The 23299-nt window shown below is 41.6% G+C and overlaps 1 protein-coding gene across 1 annotated transcript in view; it reads left to right on the forward strand.

The window, feature by feature from the left end:
- Nucleotides 1-23299, forward strand: part of ST5 (suppression of tumorigenicity 5) — a 98368-nt gene that overhangs the window by 42711 nt on the left and 32358 nt on the right. The window contains exons 4-10 of the mRNA XM_009079444.1: nt 4349-4497; nt 7241-7456; nt 10163-10259; nt 11066-11110; nt 13538-13722; nt 14361-14470; nt 17287-17356. Coding sequence (XP_009077692.1) covers nt 4349-4497; nt 7241-7456; nt 10163-10259; nt 11066-11110; nt 13538-13722; nt 14361-14470; nt 17287-17356 — 872 coding nt within the window. The remainder of the gene's footprint in view (nt 1-4348; nt 4498-7240; nt 7457-10162; nt 10260-11065; nt 11111-13537; nt 13723-14360; nt 14471-17286; nt 17357-23299) is intronic.

The following is a 23299-nucleotide window of genomic DNA, read 5'->3' on the forward strand; positions in this document are numbered from 1 at the left end:
TGAGCAGAGGAACATTGTGTGCTGCCTCAGGACTCAGTGGGGCTGACTCACAGAGCATTACAGAATGAGGAATTGCAACCCCTGGAGGAAACTCATCTATACTTAAGCGCAAGGCACTGCATTCCTCAGGGCTTTTCTAAATATCACTGGTTATTTTATTTTATTTTATTGTATTTTTCTTTCCCCAATGGGCCACTCATTGTTGTCTGTGGCCCACTGTTGTCTGTGAAATCTTCTGAACATAAATGTTGTGTAGATAAATGCCCTGTGTTAATTCAGCAGTTTGGTATGTAGAATTCAAGAGAATGGGAAACTTGAAAAACATGCTTATAAAGGGAACTGATCTGGAAGCAGGGAATGGTGATTAGAGACAGTATTTGCCAAACACTTGCTGTTTGTGACTGTATGCATACTGGGGGTCTGCTTCAGCTCCCTTTGAAGTCAGTGATAGTCTGCTGTTGTCTTGTGTGGCTGTTGGATTGAGACACGCTTGGCCTTCTATACTGCATAATGTTTCTGCTTTTGGCTTCCAATAGAGACATCCATATGGCAGGAACAAGGATGTTTCCTTGCTCTTTCATTGTAAATATGTTTTCCTTTTGCAGCAAATTCGAATGAATGCCAAAGCACTGCAGCTTGCAGCTTGTGAACATTCCTTGCCTAGGTCTTGAGACTAGAGATGTGGTGGTGCTGAGGAGAAATGTGGAGATCAAAGCTGAAAATCTGAGCCAGCCCAGCAATCATGGAAGCTTTCCTCGTTTTGGTGCTGCAGCAGTAGCAGTAGCAGCTGCCACTGCAGTTCTTCCCCAGGGCCTCTCTCCCTCCTGTGTGGGCCCTACACCTGCTGGTGACCACCACTTCCCAGATCTTTCTCCTACAGGAGGCAGTCACTGTGCAGTCAGATGCAGTTAAGCACTGCTTTAAGGCAGTTCAGGTTATCTTTGCCTTCTTGTCCCTTGTACAGAAACCAGTCTGGGCTGACTAATACTCTTTTTGCATATGTGGTCTTTTGTGTATTAGCTAGCAGGGAGAGCATATACCCTAAGAAATGGTGGTTGACTAAGGTTTGAAAATCACTAAAGCCCTAGACAAATAAACTAACACTTCTAGTTCATTGCTTGAACCAAATACTTGGTTCAAATGCCAAATCATCAAAACCAGGTTGTTTCTGATTGATTATACTATTTCATTATCGGAGGCTTGATGTGGAAGGAGCTTATTCTTTAAAAAGAAAATAAAAATGGTCTTGAGGCAGCATTTCAAAGTTAAAAAAAAATCACAACAACCCACCCTGAAGTAATTTGGTTTTTTAAGCAAATGAGAAAAAGTATAGAAGCAAAAGTTCTTGAACTGCAAACCAGTCACCTGCAGAAGCTCTCACAGCTCTAGGGGAAAGGGTTAAAATCTCTGTGGTGTCTCCTCTGACCTTCACATTACACTGAAGAGGAATTTGGCCTGAGTTTTCTTTTGGTAGAGAATCTGACCTAGAAAAGCAGCCTCTGCTCATGGTTCCTTGCTCCTCCCTCTTCTTTCATCCAAGACTTCTCTGGGCCCATTTCTATACTGAATATTTCAGTTCAACATTAGTTTTGTTGAGTTTAACTGGGTTTAAGAAATTTTGTTTTACACTGTGTCTTGAGAAAGAGACTCCCTCTAAAACTTCTTAATTCTTGACATTTTAAAAAAGGGTTCTTTTTAACTGATGAGCTTATTTCTTCACAGGGGTTTGGATACTCTGCAGACTAATGCAATACCATTTGTTTTTGCAAGGAAATGTATGTTTGAGCACTGCCTCATGTAGCTGGGTATTTTGAAATCTGTTAATCCATTCCAAAATGCTTCCTTGACCTGCACTTGACTTGGGCTTACAAGACATTTTTTTATTGCAAGTACAGTCCAGTTAGCTGTGAGTAATAACAGCATTTTGCAAAGTTGACTATTTGTCGTTGTTATGATTATCATATCTAGAGCTCTAGAGTTTACAGGGAGTGGAATTAGTGTGCAATATCTATTTTTCTTCCCACAGAAGGAATCAATCAATTCCATAGTCCTTCCAGGACATTTGTAACTTTACATTTTTTTTTTTATAGAATATTTGTTGCTTAAGTTTTATCCTGTTCATTGCATTCATGAAAAGGTCTTTTTCTAAGCACCCCATGCACCTGAAGGTGTTCTTTCCATGTGGCATGCAGATTGACTATGATGATAGTGGAGCCTCCAGAATCAGATTCCCTCTGGATGAAATAATAAGCTGTGACTGCCAATTCAAACATTCTTCAAGAGCAGCAGTGATTCAGGCTTCTAATTAAAACAAAGCTAAAACATTCCCTCTTGTGCTTATGTTTGACTAGAAATCTTACTATGATGCACTACCAAAGCAAAACTGTATTTTCACTTGTATTTTGGACATCTGAACTAGCTCAGCAAAAGTTCTTGCAGCTATAATTGGTGAATCAAGCAGTCTCATGCTTCCAGGCTCAACAATGAAGTAGAAAGCACAAACTACTTTTGTTTTCCTTTGTACAATAAGGAAATGTAATATTCTGACTAAAACAAAATAGCTTGTAGTCACACAGACTGAGTATTAACCCAGACATTGCTCTCACTGCAAACAGCTATGCCTCAGCTGTCATCCCCCTAAATGCTGTGAATACTTTCTGTGACAGTGGGAATAATAAACCATGCTACAGCTTTTTGTCCTCAATTCTTAATTGACACAGTATGTAGTAAAATCTGAATCGCTTATATTTAGTGGCTTGTATTGCGATATATGTTGTACTAACCCCGTGAGTTTTAGAGTCATCTTTAGATATAAAACCAAAAGCAGGTTGGTTCAAAGGCTTTGAACTTCCTGCATGTTTCAAGTTTCTGTAAATTCAAGTCTTGAATTTGAGTAGACCACTTTTTTGGAGATGATTTTCTGTTCAAGATGGTTGGACAACTGTAAGGACCCTGTTTATGAAAAATCTGAAGCTCTAAATCAATTGCTGATTATGAACTATCTGAAAAATGGATGCAAAATGTTCATTTTACTGATGGCACTCATTCATCTTTATGCTACTTAGTTCAGTACGAGGTTTGTTAAGTTCAGAAGTTTTGATAAGGTGATGGGTTATTCCACTGGTCCTTTGGCTGCCGAAGGGTGTTGGATCTCACTTAAATCTGGACTATAAATTTTGTTTCTGGGTTTTGTTTTGGATCTAAATCTGGACTATAAATTTTGTTTCTGGGTTTCATATGCTAAAAATTCAAAGACTGCAGTCTGCTTTTTGATGTATTTTTCATTTATGCCATATTTAGTGATTAAGTGTTCAAGCAGGATGAGTTTCTCTCTGAGAGATAGGAACTTTACATAACTCGACATGAACAGCTGCCTAAATTGAAGACATGTTTTAAAGACCACTTTGAGGATGCAGTATTGTTGGGACAGAAATCATATGCTAAAAATTCAAAGACTGCAGTCTGCTTTTTGATGTATTTTTCATTTATGCCATATTTAGTGATTAAGTGTTCAAGCAGGATGAGTTTCTCTCTGAGAGATAGGAACTTTACATAACTCGACATGAACAGCTGCCTAAATTGAAGACATGTTTTAAAGACCACTTTGAGGATGCAGTATTGTTGGGACAGAAATTCTTCCTCTTATACATTTGCAATCTTCAGAGAACTCTTGAGCTGAAGTGTTTATTCTTTCTTTGCCTTTTTGGGTGGCGAGACACTGGAACAAGTTGCCCAGGGAGGTAGTAGGTGTTCCAACCCTGGCAGTGTTCAAAGCCAGGTAAGATGAAGCCTTGAGCAACCTGATCTAATGAGGAGGTGTCCCTGCCCAGGGCAGAGGGTTGGGACTAGATGATCCATTCCAACCCCTAAAACTCCATGATTCTCTCAGGAGAAGAGAAAAATGAAAGTAGAATCTAGTAAGAGTTGTCTTATTGTGTATAAGGGTGGTATGTTGCGAATGGTTGTTTATTGCTCTTCATTTCACCCTGTGAGTGGCTGTTACAGATTTATAAAATCTACTGATACACTTTAAAGTAGTTATGTGCCTTAGCTTTTATATATCAATAAATTTTCCACAGCTGTGGATGCTCAGAAGCACATCTTGTGAAATCTTTGCATTTTATAAAAAAAAAAAAAGCAGTAAAAAAATCCCAAAGAAACTTGTCGACCTCATAGCCAAGTTCTCCTCCAAATACTTCCAGCTGCAGCTAGAGGGATGAGTCATGCTGAAAGCTGAGGAGCTTTTCTAAAAGCCTTTCACTTGGTTCACATGATTTTGAAAAGTTCTTTAAATTTTACATTCCTGTCTGTTTTTCCTTCCTTTAAAAAAAAAAACCCAAACGTGAAGGGGAGTCACCCAAGGAAAACCCGTACGAGGATGTGGAGCTGAAGGGACGTCACACGGGCCGAAAATCCCATCAGCTCTCGGAGAACTCCCTAGATTCTCTGCACAGGATGTGGACGCCTCAGGACAGGAAATACACATCGCCTCCTCAGGTAATGACATGATGACATTGGTCTTTGTGTGCTTGAAAGTTGTTTGGAGCTTTTGCAAGAAAATCCATCGTGGCATAAGAGGAAGAGCAGCCGTACTGGATGAGAAAGGGGATCTGGCAAGAGTGCAATCAGATGCATGAATCGATGCTGGGAATGCTCTTGGCAGCTGTAGCTCAGCTTCTCAGCGCTGCAGAAACTGATGGCTCCTTGTTCTGGTTATAGTCTGAAGAGTTTAAGCAGAATCCAGGTTGTTTGTGAGTTGAATCTGGACCTGAATTATTTGCATGGCTGCTCTTATTAATGACTTGCCTCTATGTTTGCTGCTGTGCTTTTAGCAGGGACAGGAGGGACAGAGGCAGCTGCTAATTTTGCCCATGTGTTGTTATGCGAAGCCTATTGTAACTTTGCACATGTGAAGTACTTAGTGTGGCATATTTTGTTGTAAAATGGAGAATGCAGAGTATGGCCCCCCAATAAATAAGTGAATAATAAAATAATCAGAAAAACCTGAGTGTCTGCAGTTAACAAGGCTGTATAAGCTGTGTTTACAGCATGAAATGAAAGATGAGGAACTCCACAGACTTTCCATTTGGTGGTGAATTTTCCAAAGCAGTCTGTTTTTTGTGAACACCGTGAAATTCCAGGTTGCTTTGTTGTTTATGGGATCATTGTGTTCCAAAGGAAAAATATAAATCTCATCACATACTTAATTTTGAGATTCAGAGCACCACTTAAAGGAACTTAGTGCACTGAATCAACAGAAAATTTGCAGTTGAACAGAAGGTCACAACAATTTACATTTTGTCTAGTAAAGAGACCTAGAACAAAACTGAATACATTTTCTTTCATTTGCTTGTGTGCATGGGAGCATCACAGTCCAAGAGACAAAACAAGTATCACCAAGGTTCTTAGTGTGCACCTAGCACACCCTTTGTAAAACAGGAGTGTTTTCAGCACAGCTATTGGAAAAGGAACAAATGTAAAGTAGTAATCAGGCAGAGTAAGGAGAAACAGAAACTGCAGTCATGAAGAGAACCTCATAGTGAGGGATGCATGACAGTTATTTCTGGCTCTGTGTGTGTTAACAGGAATTGTTGCAGATCTAGGGGATCCAAAAGGGTGTATCATTAGGCTAGGAGCCATATAGGTTGATAGTAAGATACTATCAGGTATTCTGTGTTTTACACAGAGTGGTCCAAAGAATATAAAGATTTAAATGGCTTCTGCAAAGTTGTTCAGTACATAAGTACTCTCTGGTATCTTTGCAACTGGGCTGTCTTTATTCTGGTAGCTTCTTTTTGAAATGCTGCTGGGAATTCTCTGCCAGGAATCAGTGCTGCCATAACTGCACTGTCACTGTGCTGATATTTAAAGTGAAGAGACACTAACAGCAGGTCAGCTATGTGCCTGGGGAATTCTCCAATGACCAGAAATAGAAAAGTCTGAGTTTTCTGAAGAATGGTAGCATTGGCAATGATTTATCACCCAGTTTTTCCATCATAGCAACATAGCTGGATTAGCAACATGTCTTTTCAGTCATGGATGATGATAAACAAGATGGAAGAGATCAGAAGGTCAGCAGGCTTTCAACAATCATCTCCAAAAAGAATTCCTATCATTAAAGTATAGAGTGCTGCAGATTTTCCTGGCATACTAATCTGTGGTAAGCAGAGACCTCAAAAACACTAGTGTGTGGTCATTTTGAATCCCACTGTGTCTTCTCCTTTCCATTTGTGATTTTCAGTTTTTGAAGTCATCAGACATTGTGTTTGTGGTGCAAACCCCTACCCCACCCAAAACACCTGTGCTTAATCCCAGAGAGTATGGCACTGTAACCAGTAAGCCCTCCAAGTAGAATAAATGGAACATTTATTACTGCAAGTTTGGAAATTGTAGTACTGCTGATAGAATATTAGTAAACGCCAACTGACAGACATTTGACTTAATAGTACTTTTTTCTAGATGTGCTGGTTAAGCTTCTAAGAGTGTTTGTGTTTGGGAGGAGAAGGCAGAGACCTGGCCTTGCCAGACTGCTGATTAACCTTCCTGAGAGCTGGGAAGATCTGCTTGGAGGACTGCTCCAAAAGAGCCACATTCTTTTAAAGACAGATTTTACTTGGTGCTCACGTGTCAGTGAGATTTCTCCCTTCCCCCTGCAGTGATAAGAGTTCTGTGTTTTAAAGAGGATTCTTTGGGAATACATAACAAAACTGTAACCACACCTCTGCACATTGGCAGATGTTAAAACTTCTTAATACCATGAAAATACAAGCAGCTTCATTTTTCTGCTTTTTTTTTCTAGGATAAAAAAGTATGAATTTGCTGTTTTATTTATTACTATTGCACTGATTAATTAATTTACATATTACTATTACACTGAATTATTATGACACTGAATTGTGTAATTGCTCTTGATCCTTCACTCCAGCCAGTGAGAGAGATGGACCAGGCACACTGGATCAGTGTGCTGATGTCACCCAAACCTTTAGGTTAGATCTGAAGGCTAACAGAGCTGATGTGATGTGAGTGCATGGAAATGCACCAGAGCCAAAAGTACTCGTTTCTTTAGACTTTAAAATCTGATATATTGACGCCTGTCTCTTAAACCCTTTCTCACACGTATACTGCAGAGCAGTGGCTTACCTGGCATGATGTCCATGCGTAGCCACCGCTGACAGAGAGCTGCCTCTGCTCTAAGAGTTGCTGAGGAGGGGAAGAGCTCAAGCTGTTCTTGTTCCTGCAGCTGCCTTCGAAGCCCAGCAGCCAGTCTCTGCGCGTTGGGAACTGGTCAGAAAGGAAGAGCCACCGTTTACCACGGCTGCCCAAGAGGCACAGCCACGATGACATGCTGCTGCTGGCTCAGCTTGGCATCCCTTCCTCCCCTTCCAGCCTCAATGAGGACAGCCTGAGTACTGCAAGCGAGCTGCTGTCTACACGGCGGGCCAGGAGGATCCCAAAGGTATTGGCAGCATGGTCAGGCTTATGCTGAGGATAGGTCACCTGCCTGCAAGAGCTTGCAAATTTCTATCCAGCCTGTGGCCATCACTGAAAGCTCTTTCTGTATCTTAAAGGAAAATTTATAACGAAACAGAAACTCTCAGGAGCCAAACACACTCCTTTTTTACGTACATACTGTGAAAATCCCTTCCCCTAGAAGTGGATACCTTTGCCCTGGTCCAAGAGGAACAAACATCTGATTGTCATCATTGCACACACTTATGTTAAGGCAGTTTTGTTTTCCACACTTTAAGCTTTGTGGACCAGAGCATTGTTGTGTACATGACTTTATGATTTTGAATGGGTGATGGCCAAGCAATTATTCTTTATAACATGAAGCAGCATCTGAAGTGGTTTATTTCTCCATCATTTGTTTCCTGGTCTCAGGAAAAGAAATACAATTGGCCTAATATGTTTCCCTTCATTTACTCACAACTTATCCCATCCTGATAACCATGTTGTCTCGATGGATTTGAAGTAAAACTTAGCTTTTCATTTTTCAATGACTTTTCCAATTCATAATTGAATGTTGAAAAACCCCAAGCCACAAAATGACAACCAAAACCCCAACAAACCTTTTCTAGTACAATAGCAACAGAGGGAGGAAGAACTGCCAATATACTTAATTTTGGATTGTGAACAAAGTTGATTTTTACTGTGTATTCAACTCTTTCCTGTTCTTATTAGAGAGCATATTTTTTAGCACATGGCTATAAATACTGTGAGTTTCTGTCAATTCTGTTTAAGAAGAAAATTAATCCTATGGCCTTCATATTTACTATATTTTTACTTTCTTGGAATATACTATTTTACTGCACAAATGAGCATTCATCTGTGGAGGAAGTTACAGAGTAGCTTACAGAGTAGCTTACTACTTGGTTTTGAGTAAAAGTTGGAAAGTTTGATTGTTAGTTTTGTACCCCAATTTTTTTTTGATTGAAGGGACAGATATTCTCCTCATGTAAAATAGTTTTCAGCATACAAATTTTCATAGTTTTATCATAAATCTTGTGATGATGTCTAGTTTTTATGACTTTAGCTCCCCAAATCACATATTGCTGGAGAATTTCAAGGGCTTTTTTGTTGAGAAAATGGTAGTTATTAGAGGGAAAAACAAGAACCTGAGAAACTCCTGTTCTGTACCACCCCCAGTGATGCTTCATGGGACAATACTCAAATATTTTAAACATCTGACCTTTCCTGGCCAGAGTGCAGCTATTTTACCTTTGGTGAAGTAGCTCAAGCTGTTAAAGTGCCAAGCAGCACAGTGAGGGGAGTGAAAAATCTCAGCAAGGTCCCTCACTCCTGGTCCCTGCTACCTTGTTTAGTGCTGGGCTGGTGCATGTGCAGGAGCTGGGCAAGGTTTTATCCTGCTGGCTGTGTCAAAAGATTCCCAGCAGACACAGCAGCAAAGTTCCAGTTGAGCTTTGCTGGTGGATTGCACAGTCAGCATGTAGGGGCAAAACCCTAATACTGCTTCAAGCAGGAGAAGAAGTGGAGATTTTAACACTTCACACTGTTCTGGGCCATGAGGTGTTGTTCAAGTCTGTGCTCTTACTGGCCTTCTACTGCATCTATGACATATTAGCTTCTCTCACTGAGTTTACTTCTCTCTGCAATCTGAGGTGAAACAGCTTTTGCAAAATGTATTATAGTTCAATGAATAAAACTGCTATGGAATGAAATATGCTATTCCTGACTCCTAAGACATTATGAAGATTAAATGCTACATATTTATGACTCTCCAGAAGTTATAATTTTCTGTTTAATTTCAAATTCTTAGTAATCCCAGCCTTTTGTTGAAGGTGCTAAACACAAGTTATCTCATTAATATTTTCCCTCATCTCAGATTTTTGGGGAAGGCAGTAATGATCTGCATTAAGGGGAAGTCACAAAGATGATTACCAGGACTTAAAATTCTGTCTAGTGGTGGTTAAAGTCAGGTAAAGCCAGCACTAGTAGCTAAGTTGAAAATACTTTTGTAGATGAGGGTAAGATTGGAGGCAGTAGGTACAGCATGTGTGAAGAGAGGGAAGTACAGCATGAAGGGTGAGGGAGAAGTCCATATGGGTCATAACCTCAGCTGATCTGATATCAGTTCAAAGCAGCTGATTCATTCTGTATCTGAAAAAGTATAAAATAATTAGAGCCATCTCCTTGTGCTTACTTGAACACACTAAAATCTCCATTCAGAGAAGTACTCACACATCTTACTGTTGTATTCAAAATGAGAATATGGTCTTAAGGTCCATGAGAGTTTGGCAAAGTTGGATATGGCTAATGGATTACTGTTGTTTAGAAAATGCAAGTGAAGAGAGAAGCAATAGCCTAGAGGAATGAGGTGGTAGAGGGTACCAGGTAACAGCTACCTTTGAATTCTCAGGCTCACTGCTTTTATTGCAACTCTCTATGAGATTTTTGAAAATGGGATTTACATTTCTGAGTTATTTAATTGTTGTGGTTCTTAAAATATAGCCATAGGTAAAGAAGTGAGATTCAAAATAAGTTAGTCAAACAAATGGGATTCAAAATTAGAGAAAAAAAGTACTTATCAAAATAGTAAAGGCTCTGGGGTTCAGCTGGCCTGTTCAAATTATTTGGATAGATTAATTGCCTCCAGGCAGAAAAGTGTTTAGTCTTACTGATTCCTCATTTTCTTATTTTGCAGCTTGTCCAAAGAATCAATTCCATCTACAGTGCAAAAAGAGGAAAAAAACGCCTGAAGAAACTTTCTATGTCCAATATCGAGACAGCGTCCCTGCGAGGTGTGGTACAAGTGTCATGGTTCAGTGAATCTCTTTGAATGTTACAGGCTTAACAGATTCCCTTCTTTCCTCCACATCTACTCTGGACTCCACTTTGTTTAGAACTTTCTTCCGTGAACAATGATAACTTTCTCTCTTCAAGAGGAGAAAATGAGGATGAGTTAAAAATAAACAAGATTCTCAGCATTGTCTATCCTATTAATCCCATCATCAGGTAGACTTACCCAGCTTCTTCTTTAGTTCATTTTTTGAGTCATTTGCATCTGTAAGGTTTGTCCAAAATTCACAGTTTTGACCTTGTAATTCTTGCATGCTTTTTCCTGGCATTCACACTGTGTAACTCACACTGTGCTTCAGACTGCTTCTGGAAAAACAGGGCCCAAAAAGCAACTCAGGCCATGTTTCTAGTAAGAGTACAACAGAGCTTTGATATTAATATCCCTCAGAAATACATCTTATCATAAGGTTACTTTTGCCTGTTAACTCTAACTCCAAATGGCACCTTCACTTTTGCAGCTTAGCATAGATGGGGGTTCAGTGCAAACAGTTGCTGTAATGCAGAATGAATTTTGCACTTTCATCAAAATGAAGCTCTTATTCTCAAGCAAAATTGAAGCTGAATCCAAGGAAAACAAAATCTAAAGAGTCATTCAAACTGTTTATTTCAAGATATTTTAAGCCTGAGGAGTGTGCATGCATGGATCACAAGGCACATTGTGAGATGTGATTTTTCCCAGTTTCACCACAGTAAAGTGAGTTTGTTTGCTTTAGTTTTGCATTAACTGATCTCTCTACGTCCTCTGCAGACGAGAACAGCGAGAGTGAGAGTGACTCAGATGACAGGTTTAAAGGTAAGGGATCAACCTTGAATAACTTCTAGTCAGTTACCATCACAGACCTTATCAAGGTACATTCTCCTGCTGCTGGATGTTGTTCCTGCCTGTATTTGCCTTCCTGAACTATGCTAACTCCATTACTGAGAGCTCACAAAGTTCCAACACAGGAGCATGAATGTGGAGAGCAAGGAGAAAATGAGCTGTGAGGATCTAACAAGGATTTGGCAACTGTGTCGTATAATGAAGAACAGGATCTTTGATAGATTCGCTTTGTCAGCCACTTCACAGATGCTGATCTATTCCAGACTGACTACTGGGTGCAGACTTAGAGGGATGAGATTGGATAAAGATGCTCTAGTCTTACTCATACACTGCTTTCAGTGTTTACTGCTGTCTGCTGTTGGAGGCAAGAATCTGGGTCTGATCTGGCATAGTGGTTCTTACACTCTAAGCCTGCAGTCTCCAAATTACAGAAATTCCATGATTAGTGCATAGCACCTGCACAAATTCTGCTTGAGTCAGGTCAGTAAATCAGTCCCTCTTTTCAAGTGGCAGCAACAACAGATTTCCTTACTAAAAACCCATCATGTTGTTAGTAAGTGAGGGAAAACCCCCCCAAGAGCGTGGAGCTGTTGTTATAATATAAGGGGCAAACATCCACGTCTTTCTACTGCAGATGTCACCTGCTTACTGTTCATGCAGCAAAGCTTTCTGGAAAGCATTGTCTTAGGGAAACAGATATGTTTCAGATAGGTGGTGGTAAGACCACCCAAAACAGGCTGTATGCAACATTGTACAACAACGTGTGGAAAAATGCTTGTTGCTCCTTCATCTACTGGTATCAGCCCAAAAGCACTTTCAGTTTTGTTCTCTGTGTCAAAAAATATAGGGGTTGCTTGTTCTTGTAACCCATGGAAGAAAACAGACAGGATCTGGCCTTTCTCTTGTTATTGGGAGGATAGCTGGATTTCATTGGAAGCTTCCCTAGTTGTGCAGTCACACTGAGACTAAAGTGCTTTATCAAAATAATTTTTAATTTTTGTGTGGTTGAACCAGTTGCATGACAGTTGGTCTTCAAGAGGTTTCCCTTTCTTTCTGGCAATTAATTACTGCTGTGATCAATTGCTTGTGACATCTTGTTTTCCTGCCACAAGGGATGGTCTGTCTTTGGCAAACTGCAGGCAGTGACTGTGAATGTAGCCTTAAGGGACTGATATGTGCTGCTAGTAGTTTGCTTGCCATTGCACAGAGATCCTGGTGTGAACAGGTGGGGAAGAGCATGCAGGAAGCTGGTTTTACTGAGTTGTTTTCACTTTTTGGTCTCCAAGAATTGGTAATGATGTTACTGACTAGTCCACCATAGACAACTAGTGACAAGTCACTGTATCAAAGCATATCTTTGGGTCAGGTCTGGATGTGACCATGAATTTAAGTTTGCCTCTCAGTTGAATTGGCACTAGGGAAGCAATCCACGAGAGGCAATTGGCACATTTTTCCTTTCCTTCCTGTCTGCTTTCCCTGGAGATTGTTCCCTGGCTTGTATGGACTATGCCTGTACTTTAGAGAAGGAGAAAACACACCTTCCATGGTTCACAGCACAAAGCTGTGCTATGTAGGGACAGGACACAGAACTGTATTTCACTGGGGTAAGCCAGCTCCAGGTCAGACCTGAGATGTGTCGCCCTGGAGGCTCCAGCACACCCACATAAGGGTTTATTAATCAGTCTTACGTGTGAAGGTCTGGGAAACATGTTGTTTGAATCATGGCTGAGGGAATTGAGTTTGTTTAGCCTTGAGAAGAGGCAGCTCAGGGGTGACCTCATGGCTTTCTACAACTACCTGACAGGGAGCTGTGGAGAGGTGGGGGATGGTCTCTCCTGCCATGGCTGCAGGGAGAGGACTAAAGGGAATGGCCATAAGCTGAGACAGGGGAGAGTCAGATTAGATGTTAGGAAAAATGTTTTCCCTGTTAGGGTGGTCAGGCAATGGAATAGGTTGCCCAGGGAGGTGGTGGATTTACCATCCCTGGAAGTGTTTAAGAGGTGTCTGGATCTGGCGCTGGAGGATATGGTTTAGGGGTGGTGAGTGGTGGGTTAATGGTTGAACTCAGTGATCTTAGAGGTCTCCTCCAACCTTGATGATTCTATGAAGAAAGACCTTCTGCAGGGTAGCAGTTATGAACTGCAAACTATTTCAGTGACTTAGTGTTGCATCACTTCAGTGCTTGGAGAGAGTTTTGATTTATGGGTGCAATTAGTGAGGGAGACTATAGGTTTGCAAACTAGAAGTTTGCTTTTGAAAGGGGAACGTGCTTGGAATAATACTCTGGCAAATTGAAAGTCCTTTGTGAATGCTGTGGCTTTCACATATACATTACAGTCTCAGGTTATCTGTCTCTTTTTTAATTCCTTTTTTCTTTTTTTGTTTCCTTTTTAATGCCAGCACATACCCAACGTCTTGTACACATCCAGTCAATGCTGAAAAGGGCTCCAAGTTATCGCACCCTGGAACTGGAGCTGATTGAATGGCAGGAGCGAGAGTTGTTTGAGTATTTTGTGGTAGTGTCCCTGAAAAAGAAGCCCTCTAAAAACACTTACCTCCCAGAAGTGACGTATCAGTTTCCCAAGGTAAAAGCACAATTCTTACCTGCAGTTCATTCTAAGATAAGTAAATTAAGTGGAAAAAATGAATAGAAATCTAATTTTTTAAATGGATCTTTAAGGACTGTCAAAAGCAATCTGTTACAAAGCAAAGGGCATAGAGAAGGTGACTGAAAGCTTTCCCTGTGTTCAGGTGTATCTTTTCCAGTGCTGGGGAGTTTGGCCTGATGGTGGATGCTTTAAAGACTGTGTTTAAATTCAGTTTCTAAATATTTCATTTTTAACTCATTTTGGCTGTATTAGGATTTATTCCAAAACTCACTGAAGTCAATGGAAAGACTTCTGCTAATCTCTGGCATTTCTCCTGTGCTCTTGCAGCAGAAAGGTATTTGAGTTAGGGCTGTGTTTTAAGCGGCCATTCTGCAACAAGGGAGTTTTTGGCAATTAAAAAGAAAAAATTAACAATCTAGCAGTGATTTTTGGGGTTTTTTTTTTGTACTTGCATCTATAAGCCTGTCCTGGAGTTATGCCACACTCTGCCAAGCACAGATAAAGAGCAATCTGATGGTCCTTTGTTGTCAGAGCTTATTAGTAGTACCCCTGCCTCCTGACCTGGGCTGTGAAGCTGGCAGGGACTGACTGAACCTCACTTTTCTCCCCCACAGCTAGAAAGACCAACCAAGCAAATGCGTGAAGCGGAGGAGCGTCTCAAGGCTATCCCTCAGTTCTGCTTCCCTGATGCCAAGGACTGGCTCCCTGTCTCTGAGTACAACAGGTAATGGCACCAGTGCTCCTCTGCTCTCCCCTTCTGATGGAGAGCATCTGGAGCAGCCACAGCCTCGCTGATGCTTAATTAAGGAAGCAGCAGTTTGGATCTTAGCCACTTCATGATCAAGCAGCTCTATTTAATTTTTCTTTTCTGTATTCTATTTCTTCCCTATTCTGCAAGCCTCACAGGCCTATATGTCTGAGGGGAAGAGGCTTGAATGTTTCTCCGAGTGCTAAACTCAAAAGAATAAATGGAAGTATGTAAAATAAATCTTAAAAGTACTGGGCACTGCTCACCACCTGCTCTAGCCATTTACCTTAGAGTGTTTGTCTAACATTGAGGATTATCCTTTCATTTGGCTCAAAACAGTGCTGTTTGAGAACTTTTCTGGAGCTAAGCTCTATGCCAGCAGAAGAGCCTGATCTTCCTTCCATAGGACATAAATGACTGCAGGAGAAGGGCAAGGGAAGGGAGAACCAGGCTTGCATTTTCTTTTTCATTCAAAAATAACCTCAAAAAGGTATCATTTTTCTCTGCATTGATATATCAGAACTGGTTGATCTGAAGGCATAGGAGTAATGGAATAGGCAGAAGGGATAGAATAATGGAATGGATTGGGCTGGAAGGGACCTTCAAGGGTCATCTAGTCCAACCTTCCTGCCGTGACTAGGGACATCTTCATCTAGAGCAGGTTGCTCAGAGCCCTGTCCTGCTTAATCTTGAATGTTTCTAGGGATGGGGCATTTATAGCCTCTCTGGACAACCTGTTCCAGTGTTTCACCACCCTCATTGTGAAATGTTTCTTCCTTGTGTCTAGTCTGAAACTATCCTCCTTTAATATAAAACCATTATCCCTCATCTTACTACTACAGGCCCTATTAAAAAGTCTGTCCTCTTCTTTCTAAGAAGCCCCTCTGAGTGGCTCTGAGGTGAGTCTCCCAACAAATACAGAGAAGGTTTTGGATGCCTTTTCTATGTATGACACTTGCAGTTTAATTGGGAGTATGTGAGAATGTTCTGTGTGTAAGTATTAGCATTTTCACTACGAAGAGAGTATCTGCTTTTTAATATTGAAAGACCATACTTCATTTGGAAGGGTGGACTTGTTGGAGTGGGTTCAGAGGTGGCCATGAAGATGCTCAGAGGGCTTGAGCGCCTCTGCTATGGCTACAGGCTGAGAGAGCTGGAATTACTCAGCCTGGAGAAGAGAAGGCTCCAGGAAGAGTTTATAGCACCTTCCAGTACCTAAAGAGCCTCCCAGAGAGCTGGAGGCAGACTTTGGACAAGGGCATGGAGTGATAGGACAAGTCAGAATGGCTTTAAATTGAAACAGAGTTGTTTTAGATTAGGCATAATGAAAGGAAATGTTTTTACTATGAGGGTGGTGAGGCACTGGCACAGGTTGCCCAGAGAAGCTGTTGGCTGCTCCATCCCTGGAAGTGCTCAAGACCAGGTTGGATTGGGCTTGGAGACACTTGGTCTAGTGGAAGGTCCCTGCCCCTGGCAGGGGGGGTGGAACTATGTGATCTTTAAGGACTCTTCAAGCCAAACCTTTCTGTAATTTATGATTATATGATCCTATGAAAGGCCACAATAAGGTCTACCCAGAGCCTTCTCCAGGCTAAACAACCCCAGTCTCTCGGCCTGTGTTCATAGGTGTTCCATTGCTCAGATGATTTTTTTTGTTTCCCCTCTCTGGACCCACTCCAATGGGTACATATATTTCTTGTACTGAGGACACTAGACCTGGATGCAGGTGGGGGCTCCCCATATTCCCTGAGGATATGGCATGGCTTGTTAAGATGCACAGTCTGAGTATTGTGTAAATGAAGTAACACCCATTCAGAGTGTGTCTAGAGGCATTTTCAATGATGATGAGGAAGCAGCATTCACCTGCAGGAATTACTGTAACTGAGAATACGTATGGAACTTTTTATTGGCTTAGGTATGGCACACGTAACATAATCATGTTGTATTCTATGTTGCTTGGCTGCATTATTCAGTACATGGAAGCACCTGCACAGTGACTTATTGAAAACACTGAAGAGAAGCAGACAACTGTGTGGGCAACATTGGTACTAGAAGCACACAGTCCTGCCTATACATCTTGTCTCTTCTGCTGCTGTTCCCTTTCATGTGCCCATGTTTGTGAAACATGATATCCTTCCCATATACAGCTGTAGTTCTATAAATCCTGGCATTCCAGCACAAAGAAGTGTTTTATATAATGCCATCTAAAACTTGCAAAGCAGTCAGGAATGTTTCTAAGCCCAGGCACAAATTCACAGACCTACTCCTTCACCTGTCTTGTAATTATAACATTAAACTGTGGTTTAACTGCTCTGTCACAAATGGTACTTATCCTAGACAGAGATATAGAGTGAGCTGGATTTTGGAAATTCTTGTTTCTGGATTAGAAAGTGATTTCTCTGCTCTTAGAAAATATATAAGGTTCTCCCTTTAGGAAGCAAGCCCACGCTAAAGACAGGATCTATCTAAAGTTAAAGGAGCATTTGAATAGTGCCCTCAAAATCTGATTCTTGTGATCCTTCTGCAGTACAAAGGGACTGCCATGTCACTGACATTCAGCATCCATCTCTTTTAATGACATAACTAGGTTGTCCTCAACTAGGCAGATAATTTTGCTCTACTGCTGATGGAATTTTTCCACATATTACCTAATAGGGATAGGCAGAAAGAGACAAGACCCTCCAGTGGATAGAATCTCTCACTGGATAATGCAGTATTCCTTTCTAAGACATCTACCTCATAGCTATGCTGTAGTTCTGATAGTAAGATCTGGGCAATTTATTTTCTTCTAGTGAGACCTTCTCTTTCATGCTGACTGGGGAAGATGGGAGTCGGCGGTTTGGCTATTGCCGGAGGCTGTTGGTAAGTACATCACCTTCACCTCAAAATGCAGCATTGTCTTAAACAGTGTCTCAAAACTATATCCTGAACTGAGGGTCTCTCTCACAGTTTAAAAGCAAGCAGGGTTTTCTTACTCTGAAATTTGGAAATGTGAGGAGCTCAAGTAAAATAAGACTTTGTAATGGTTGTTTCCATCAAATAGATCCCAAAGCTTGTAGGAAATTCCTAAGAATGTGGAAAGTTTCTTGTGTAAGCACTTTATAAATTCTTTATATTATGTACTTTGAAGCAGAATCAGAAATACTCCAACATTGCAATGAAAGGCAAACGTGGTATTTCTAAACATTCGTGAGTAGTGTTTATCTCTTGGGCAGCTGCTTACATCTCCAAAGGACTCTGCCAGCACTGTCTGATCAGTCTGCAGCAGGTCCATGATTCAGGTAAATAAATCACCCTGGTGAGTAGGAGGGCAGCAGTGGTGGAGAGCACAGCACCATCACCCTTTACTCAGGACCATGCAACATGCTGGTGCCAGTGCCAGGAAGTCTAGTTTCTCAGGCTGCTTTTCAGTCCTTGTGACCAGGGGTGGTCAACTGGTGAGGTGGGGACCCCACTCAGCCTACCAAACAGTTTTGTCTCGTCACCTGGAAAATCACTGGAGACTTGATAAACTAAGAGCATAGCAGTGTGTATGTGTTGGCAAGGAGGAAACTGCACAGTGTGTTAAGACAGTTGAAGCACAGTACAAACAGGGATTTTGGTATCATCCTGCAGACCTGACTGGATGGCAGCAAAGCATAAAGCAATTGGTTGTTCCTGCACTGTCCTGTGCTCATCACCTCTTGGATAGGTTTGGAGCTGTGTGTGATGAGATGGGGAGCCGTGACTCCCTGCTGTACTGTTTACCTGACAGTTGCCTACACTTGGTTGGAGAGCTTATATGGATATTGGATGCTGGAGGAGTCTTTGGCTTCCTCTCTATGCAAAATAAATGTCTACAGTAGCTTTGCAAATTTTTAAATAGGTCCCCCCTCTCTAAGAGGAAAGGACACTGGCACTTCCCCCTTCTCCCCCTTCCCTTTCTGGCATGATTTCAGTCAGGCAACACCTACCTTCTGCAGCTTTCAGTGGCTTCCATTTGACAGAGCAACTCACTGTCACTAGAACAGCATCGTCCATCCTGCAACACTGGCTGTGTCTGACCCTGCTCTTACCCTGCTCTCTGTCCATGGCAAAGCTCCTTGTCATGCAGAGAGCAGATGCTCTGTCTGGGAGGTATTGCTGTGTGTGGTTCTTCTGTTTGTAAGAAGTTTTTGTTTAAACTAACAACAGAAAACTTGTTTATCAGTTCTGGTGATGATATTTGCCATAGGTAGCATCACAGAGGCTTGCTTAGTCTACATAACACAGTATGTCACAGTGGATCACAACAGGGTTTATATGTGGGAAGGAAATGTCACTGAAGGCTTGTGTAAATCTAGGGCTGCCTAGGGGGTGACTCAGACAAACAAGGGAAGCACCTAGAAGGTATCCTTGCTGGTTTAAATAAGCATAACAAGATGCAGGGCAGCAGTGCAATTGAACTTTGTTTTTATGGGTTGTCATTTAAAAGGATAATAAGGTATATTTGGACACAAAAGTAACAAAACCTCAGAAAATGTTGCTAGAATTAAATTATGGAATATTTTTCATTCTACCAGATAAAGGTGGCTTAAGACTTTTATCTTTCTGAACATGTTAGCAAATTTGTAATCATGCATAGAGCTTACATTTGTGAAATGCAAAACAGTTGATCCTGGACTAGGCTGAAACTGAAACAATCAGCCACAATAAAAAGATTTATACACAGGAGGTGTTGAATCAGTTCATCAGTGAAGGATTAACATAGGGTTTTTTACTCACTGAAGGCTCAGTGAAATTCACCCTGTATTAAAGGCAACTTGAAAACAGAACACTGACTTTCAGCTGGTGCAGAAGATAGGTTAGCATAGTAAGAAACACCAGGAACAGAATTCAGTCAATAGTACACATTTTTATATAATGATATCTTAGACTGCATTGAAGAGTATTTTTATCCTCCACTGGCTATGGCAAAAATCAGTCAACCAGATAGCAAAAAAATAATTTAAAAGAAGGGAAAACAAGTACTGTCTTGCTAATCTATCTAATAATTATAAAGCCAGTTGTAAAGCAGATCTGCTGCTGCTGCTCTGGGAGATGACTTAATTCAGGATGCTTAATCTGGATTCCAAAACCTGGCATACAGAAATTGACATGTCTCATCTCACTGGTACACCTGACCCAGCAGAGGAAAGGTGTGATACCAATTTACTTTACCAGCTTGGCCCTTTCTGGGCCAAATCCTGCGGTGCCTTCTGAGAGAAAAACAGGCACAGTCTGCGGCTTAGAAAGAAAGAGGACTTTGGAAGCTGCAGAGAAACATTTCAGCATTTCCTCTACCTCAGGAAATGGCTAAAGAAGCAGAGATCTACTATTATTTGGATCCTGCAGCCTCTTTCTGTCCTGCTGGGAGAAAGGGTGGAATTGGAATAGTTAACTGAAGTGCCTTGTCCATAGAGTTCAGCTGTGCTCACAGTGTAACAGTTTCATGTCCCCTGCAAAGGTTGGTGTATGGTGGAACAGCCTCACTGATGTGCATCTCAGTGTGGTCTATCTGTGTACAGACATGTGCATACATTCTTATTTTATGTTTGCACATACAGAGTTTGTACAGGCAACAACAGGTCAATCCTGTAGGCATTCTTTAGTTTTGTATCTGGGTGTCCAATTTCCTGAGCAGTTTTGGAAACTGATATCAGGGTGGCTCCAGTGTCCAGGAGAACACAGCATCTCCTTCGTTTAATCCTTTTCCTGACCTGCAAGTTCTGTCAAATGCAATAGCCATAATTTGAGAACTATATGCAGGTTTTAGCAGATATTATGTAAGAGAAAGGTGGGGCCACACCGTGTCAGATGGGGCTATAAGAAACCCCTAAAATTCTTATAAACTGCTCCACTTCAAGCCAAGTCAACTGCTGTGAGGCTAATTCCTTAGAAACTGTTCCCCAGCTGTCCTGGTGAGGGATGCTCTTATAATACCCAGTGAGAGGTGTCTCACATGTTCTGGAGCAGCAGGCTCTGTGACTGGCTGGGCCAGCCAGCCTGATCCTGTGACAATGGCTGTGTCTTCTGCAGAGTCTGATGTTCCCATTCCTTTGTTTAGGAAACAATTGCTTTTTGTCAGCCTTTTTCTTCTTCAGCATATTGTGATATGAACAAACTGTTCCACTTTTTCTTTTTTGCCTTCAGATTTCAGATTCTTCCAGACCTTTTTTTTGGGGAATGTGTGCTAAAACCCTGCCAAAACTACCTCAAGGGATACAGTGACAATTAGGTTTTGTTTGTACAACAAATCCTGTACAATATCCCCTTTAAATGTATTTATATTGTTTTGTTTCATTTTGGAACAGGATTAGAATGGAATGTAACCTATTGTACCGCAGCAAATAAACTGCACTTCCTCAGATAGCATGAAGTTTTCCAGTTACATCTTGATACCTCCAAGGCAATCGTGCAACAGCTTTCCTAGTGAATGCACATGTCAGCAGCAAAGATGATTTGGGCAGCCTTGCAGGGTCTGTTTCATCCTACCCCTCTCTTCCCTCTCACATCAAAATTCGCTCCTCCACTATTTTCTAGGCTAAGACAAGCCAGCCCCAGGAGTCAGCGGAGGAGCAGATGCCTGAATGTAAAGTGTGCACCTTAAAACATGAAAACCAATTGTTAGGTGGGACTAGTTCATCCTGCATTTGCTGTGGGCAGGAGAAGGGAATTTGTTGCACTGTGAAACTAGCTTCTCTGGGATGCAGATTGTTTATGGAGCTCACTGGAAAACCTTTTCTTCTCCTTGCCTTCTCCTCTCCATCCTGCCCTCCCCCAAGCACCTTTGATAGCCCTGTGCACATGGGGTGCTCTGGCATTCAGAGTTCATGTTTCACAAATAACAAGAAGAGTTTAAGAACATGGTTTTGGATTAAAAACACTCACAGTTTTTCCATGGTCTGAATTTGGATTGGCCCTAACAAAGAATCAAAAAGTACCATAGAAGCTGTCTTGAGACTGACTATTCATTTTAGACTCTCAATGTATAATTTGTTCTGATTCCTGACACCATTAAGGAACATCTCTGTTTCTGGATATGCTGGCTAGTGAATGTGTTTGCAAAGGCCACTTCCTCAGAGAACTCATCTGCTGTGGTGCATTTATGATGGTCCTTTTTCTCCCAGCCTTGGGGCAACCCTTACTGCTTCCTCTAGTTTTCCTAATAATGCTCCCTGTGGAATTGTTTAGAAGATCTCAGGCAAGACGTCCTGTCCCATTCTGGGAAGGAAAGAGCTCAGTCTTGGAGTTTCAGGTTGGCGCTAGTTTCTTGCTGCACTTCTGTTTCTTAGAGATGGCAGGTACGACTATGGTTCATGTTTCTCTTTCTCGCTGTTTGGTAGGTCTGGTTTTGCTGCTTTTTCAGGAGATGGGAAAAAATGGGAGAGGTGCAGGAGGGAAAATGTTGTGTTTGGTTCCTGTTGCTTTGGGTCCTTTGATGTCAACATGCTGGGACTATCATTCCCCACTTATTTCTGGGGCTGTGAAACCAGGAGCTTTCCTGGCCTCCCCAGTACCTTATAAACCCCAACACCCTGAGTTATGTGTCTGAATGTCTGGCGAGTATGCCCACTGCAGGAATAACCTGCCTTGCTTTGATAGCAGGTGTGTGCAGTGTATGGGAGACTCTCAGTGCTATGTCAGGCTGAGAGGAGATCTCTGAAGGCTCCCCTAGATTTCAGGGAGGTGTAATTTCAAAGAGAAAAATGGCAGGCTTAGGTTTTGGAGCAAAAGTATCTTGTTTCTCCTGCCAAAGCAGGTTTTGGAGAGTGGGCTTTAGTCAGTAAAACTCAGAGTAAACTCACTATAAAAAAGATTGGACTGAGCCACCTTTGGACTAGCCCAGATGCAGATCTTGGCTTCTTCATCTCACAGCCAAGTTTTTGTCAGTTTGTGTTCATCCTCTTGGCAAACTGTCTAGTTATCACCAAAATGCATTAGCATTTTCACTTGTGATATTGGACTAGGGCTGCAAATATCCTGAGCTCCATGAAAACAAATTGAAACCAAACCAAACCCCAAACATCAACCCCTACATCCCTCTTCTTCCAGGAGGAATGCAGTGCATCAAGGCAGAGTCACTCAGGTGCCTCTCAGCTGTGCCACTTCACCATATAGCTCTCCTGAACTGGACCTATTCTTTGTGTGCAAGAGTGAGCCTTGGATGGAGGACATGACTCCAATGCTTTGTAGCTACCTAGTAGAGCACACACTGCAACTTGGAAGGCTCTATTCTGGCAAGAGGGGAGGTTAAACTGGTTCTGTTGGCCAGACCCAGTGCCTGAGTATCCCCTAGTGAAGAGAGACGAATCTAGTCAGGAGTGTCATGTCCCATATGATGGGTTTTTTTTCTGTGAAAGAAGCAAACTAAAGCACAGTGAACAGGTGTTTTAAATCTCTTTGAGGTGTAAACTAATGACTGAGAGGGGAGGTTATGTGAAGGGTTGCCAGTGCTATAAATTTGAGAAGTCCTGCCCCTCAGCTCTGTCTGAGGCTTTTGCTTGCTGCCTCCTACAGATGATGTGTATACATCTGTGAGGCTGTGCTGTTTGCAAGAAAAAGTCTCTGAAATAACAGAAAAGGATGTCCTATATGATGGAGGGAATAATCTCAGCTCTCACAGACATGTAGCCTTTAAGACATTTGAAAGCCATGATATTTCATAAAGGAGAATCTTGGAGTAGCACTAAGCAGTTATTGTTTCTGGTCTTGTAGATGACCCAGGAATGTGATGTTTTTACTGGCACTCAGTGAGACAGCTCTTGGTTGGGAACTATCCAAGGCTCCTGGCATGGCTTCGGCATT

Source organism: Acanthisitta chloris, unplaced genomic scaffold, assembly GCF_000695815.1.
Source record: "Acanthisitta chloris isolate BGI_N310 unplaced genomic scaffold, ASM69581v1 scaffold280, whole genome shotgun sequence".
In the NCBI taxonomy this organism is placed as follows: Eukaryota; Metazoa; Chordata; class Aves; order Passeriformes; family Acanthisittidae; genus Acanthisitta; species Acanthisitta chloris.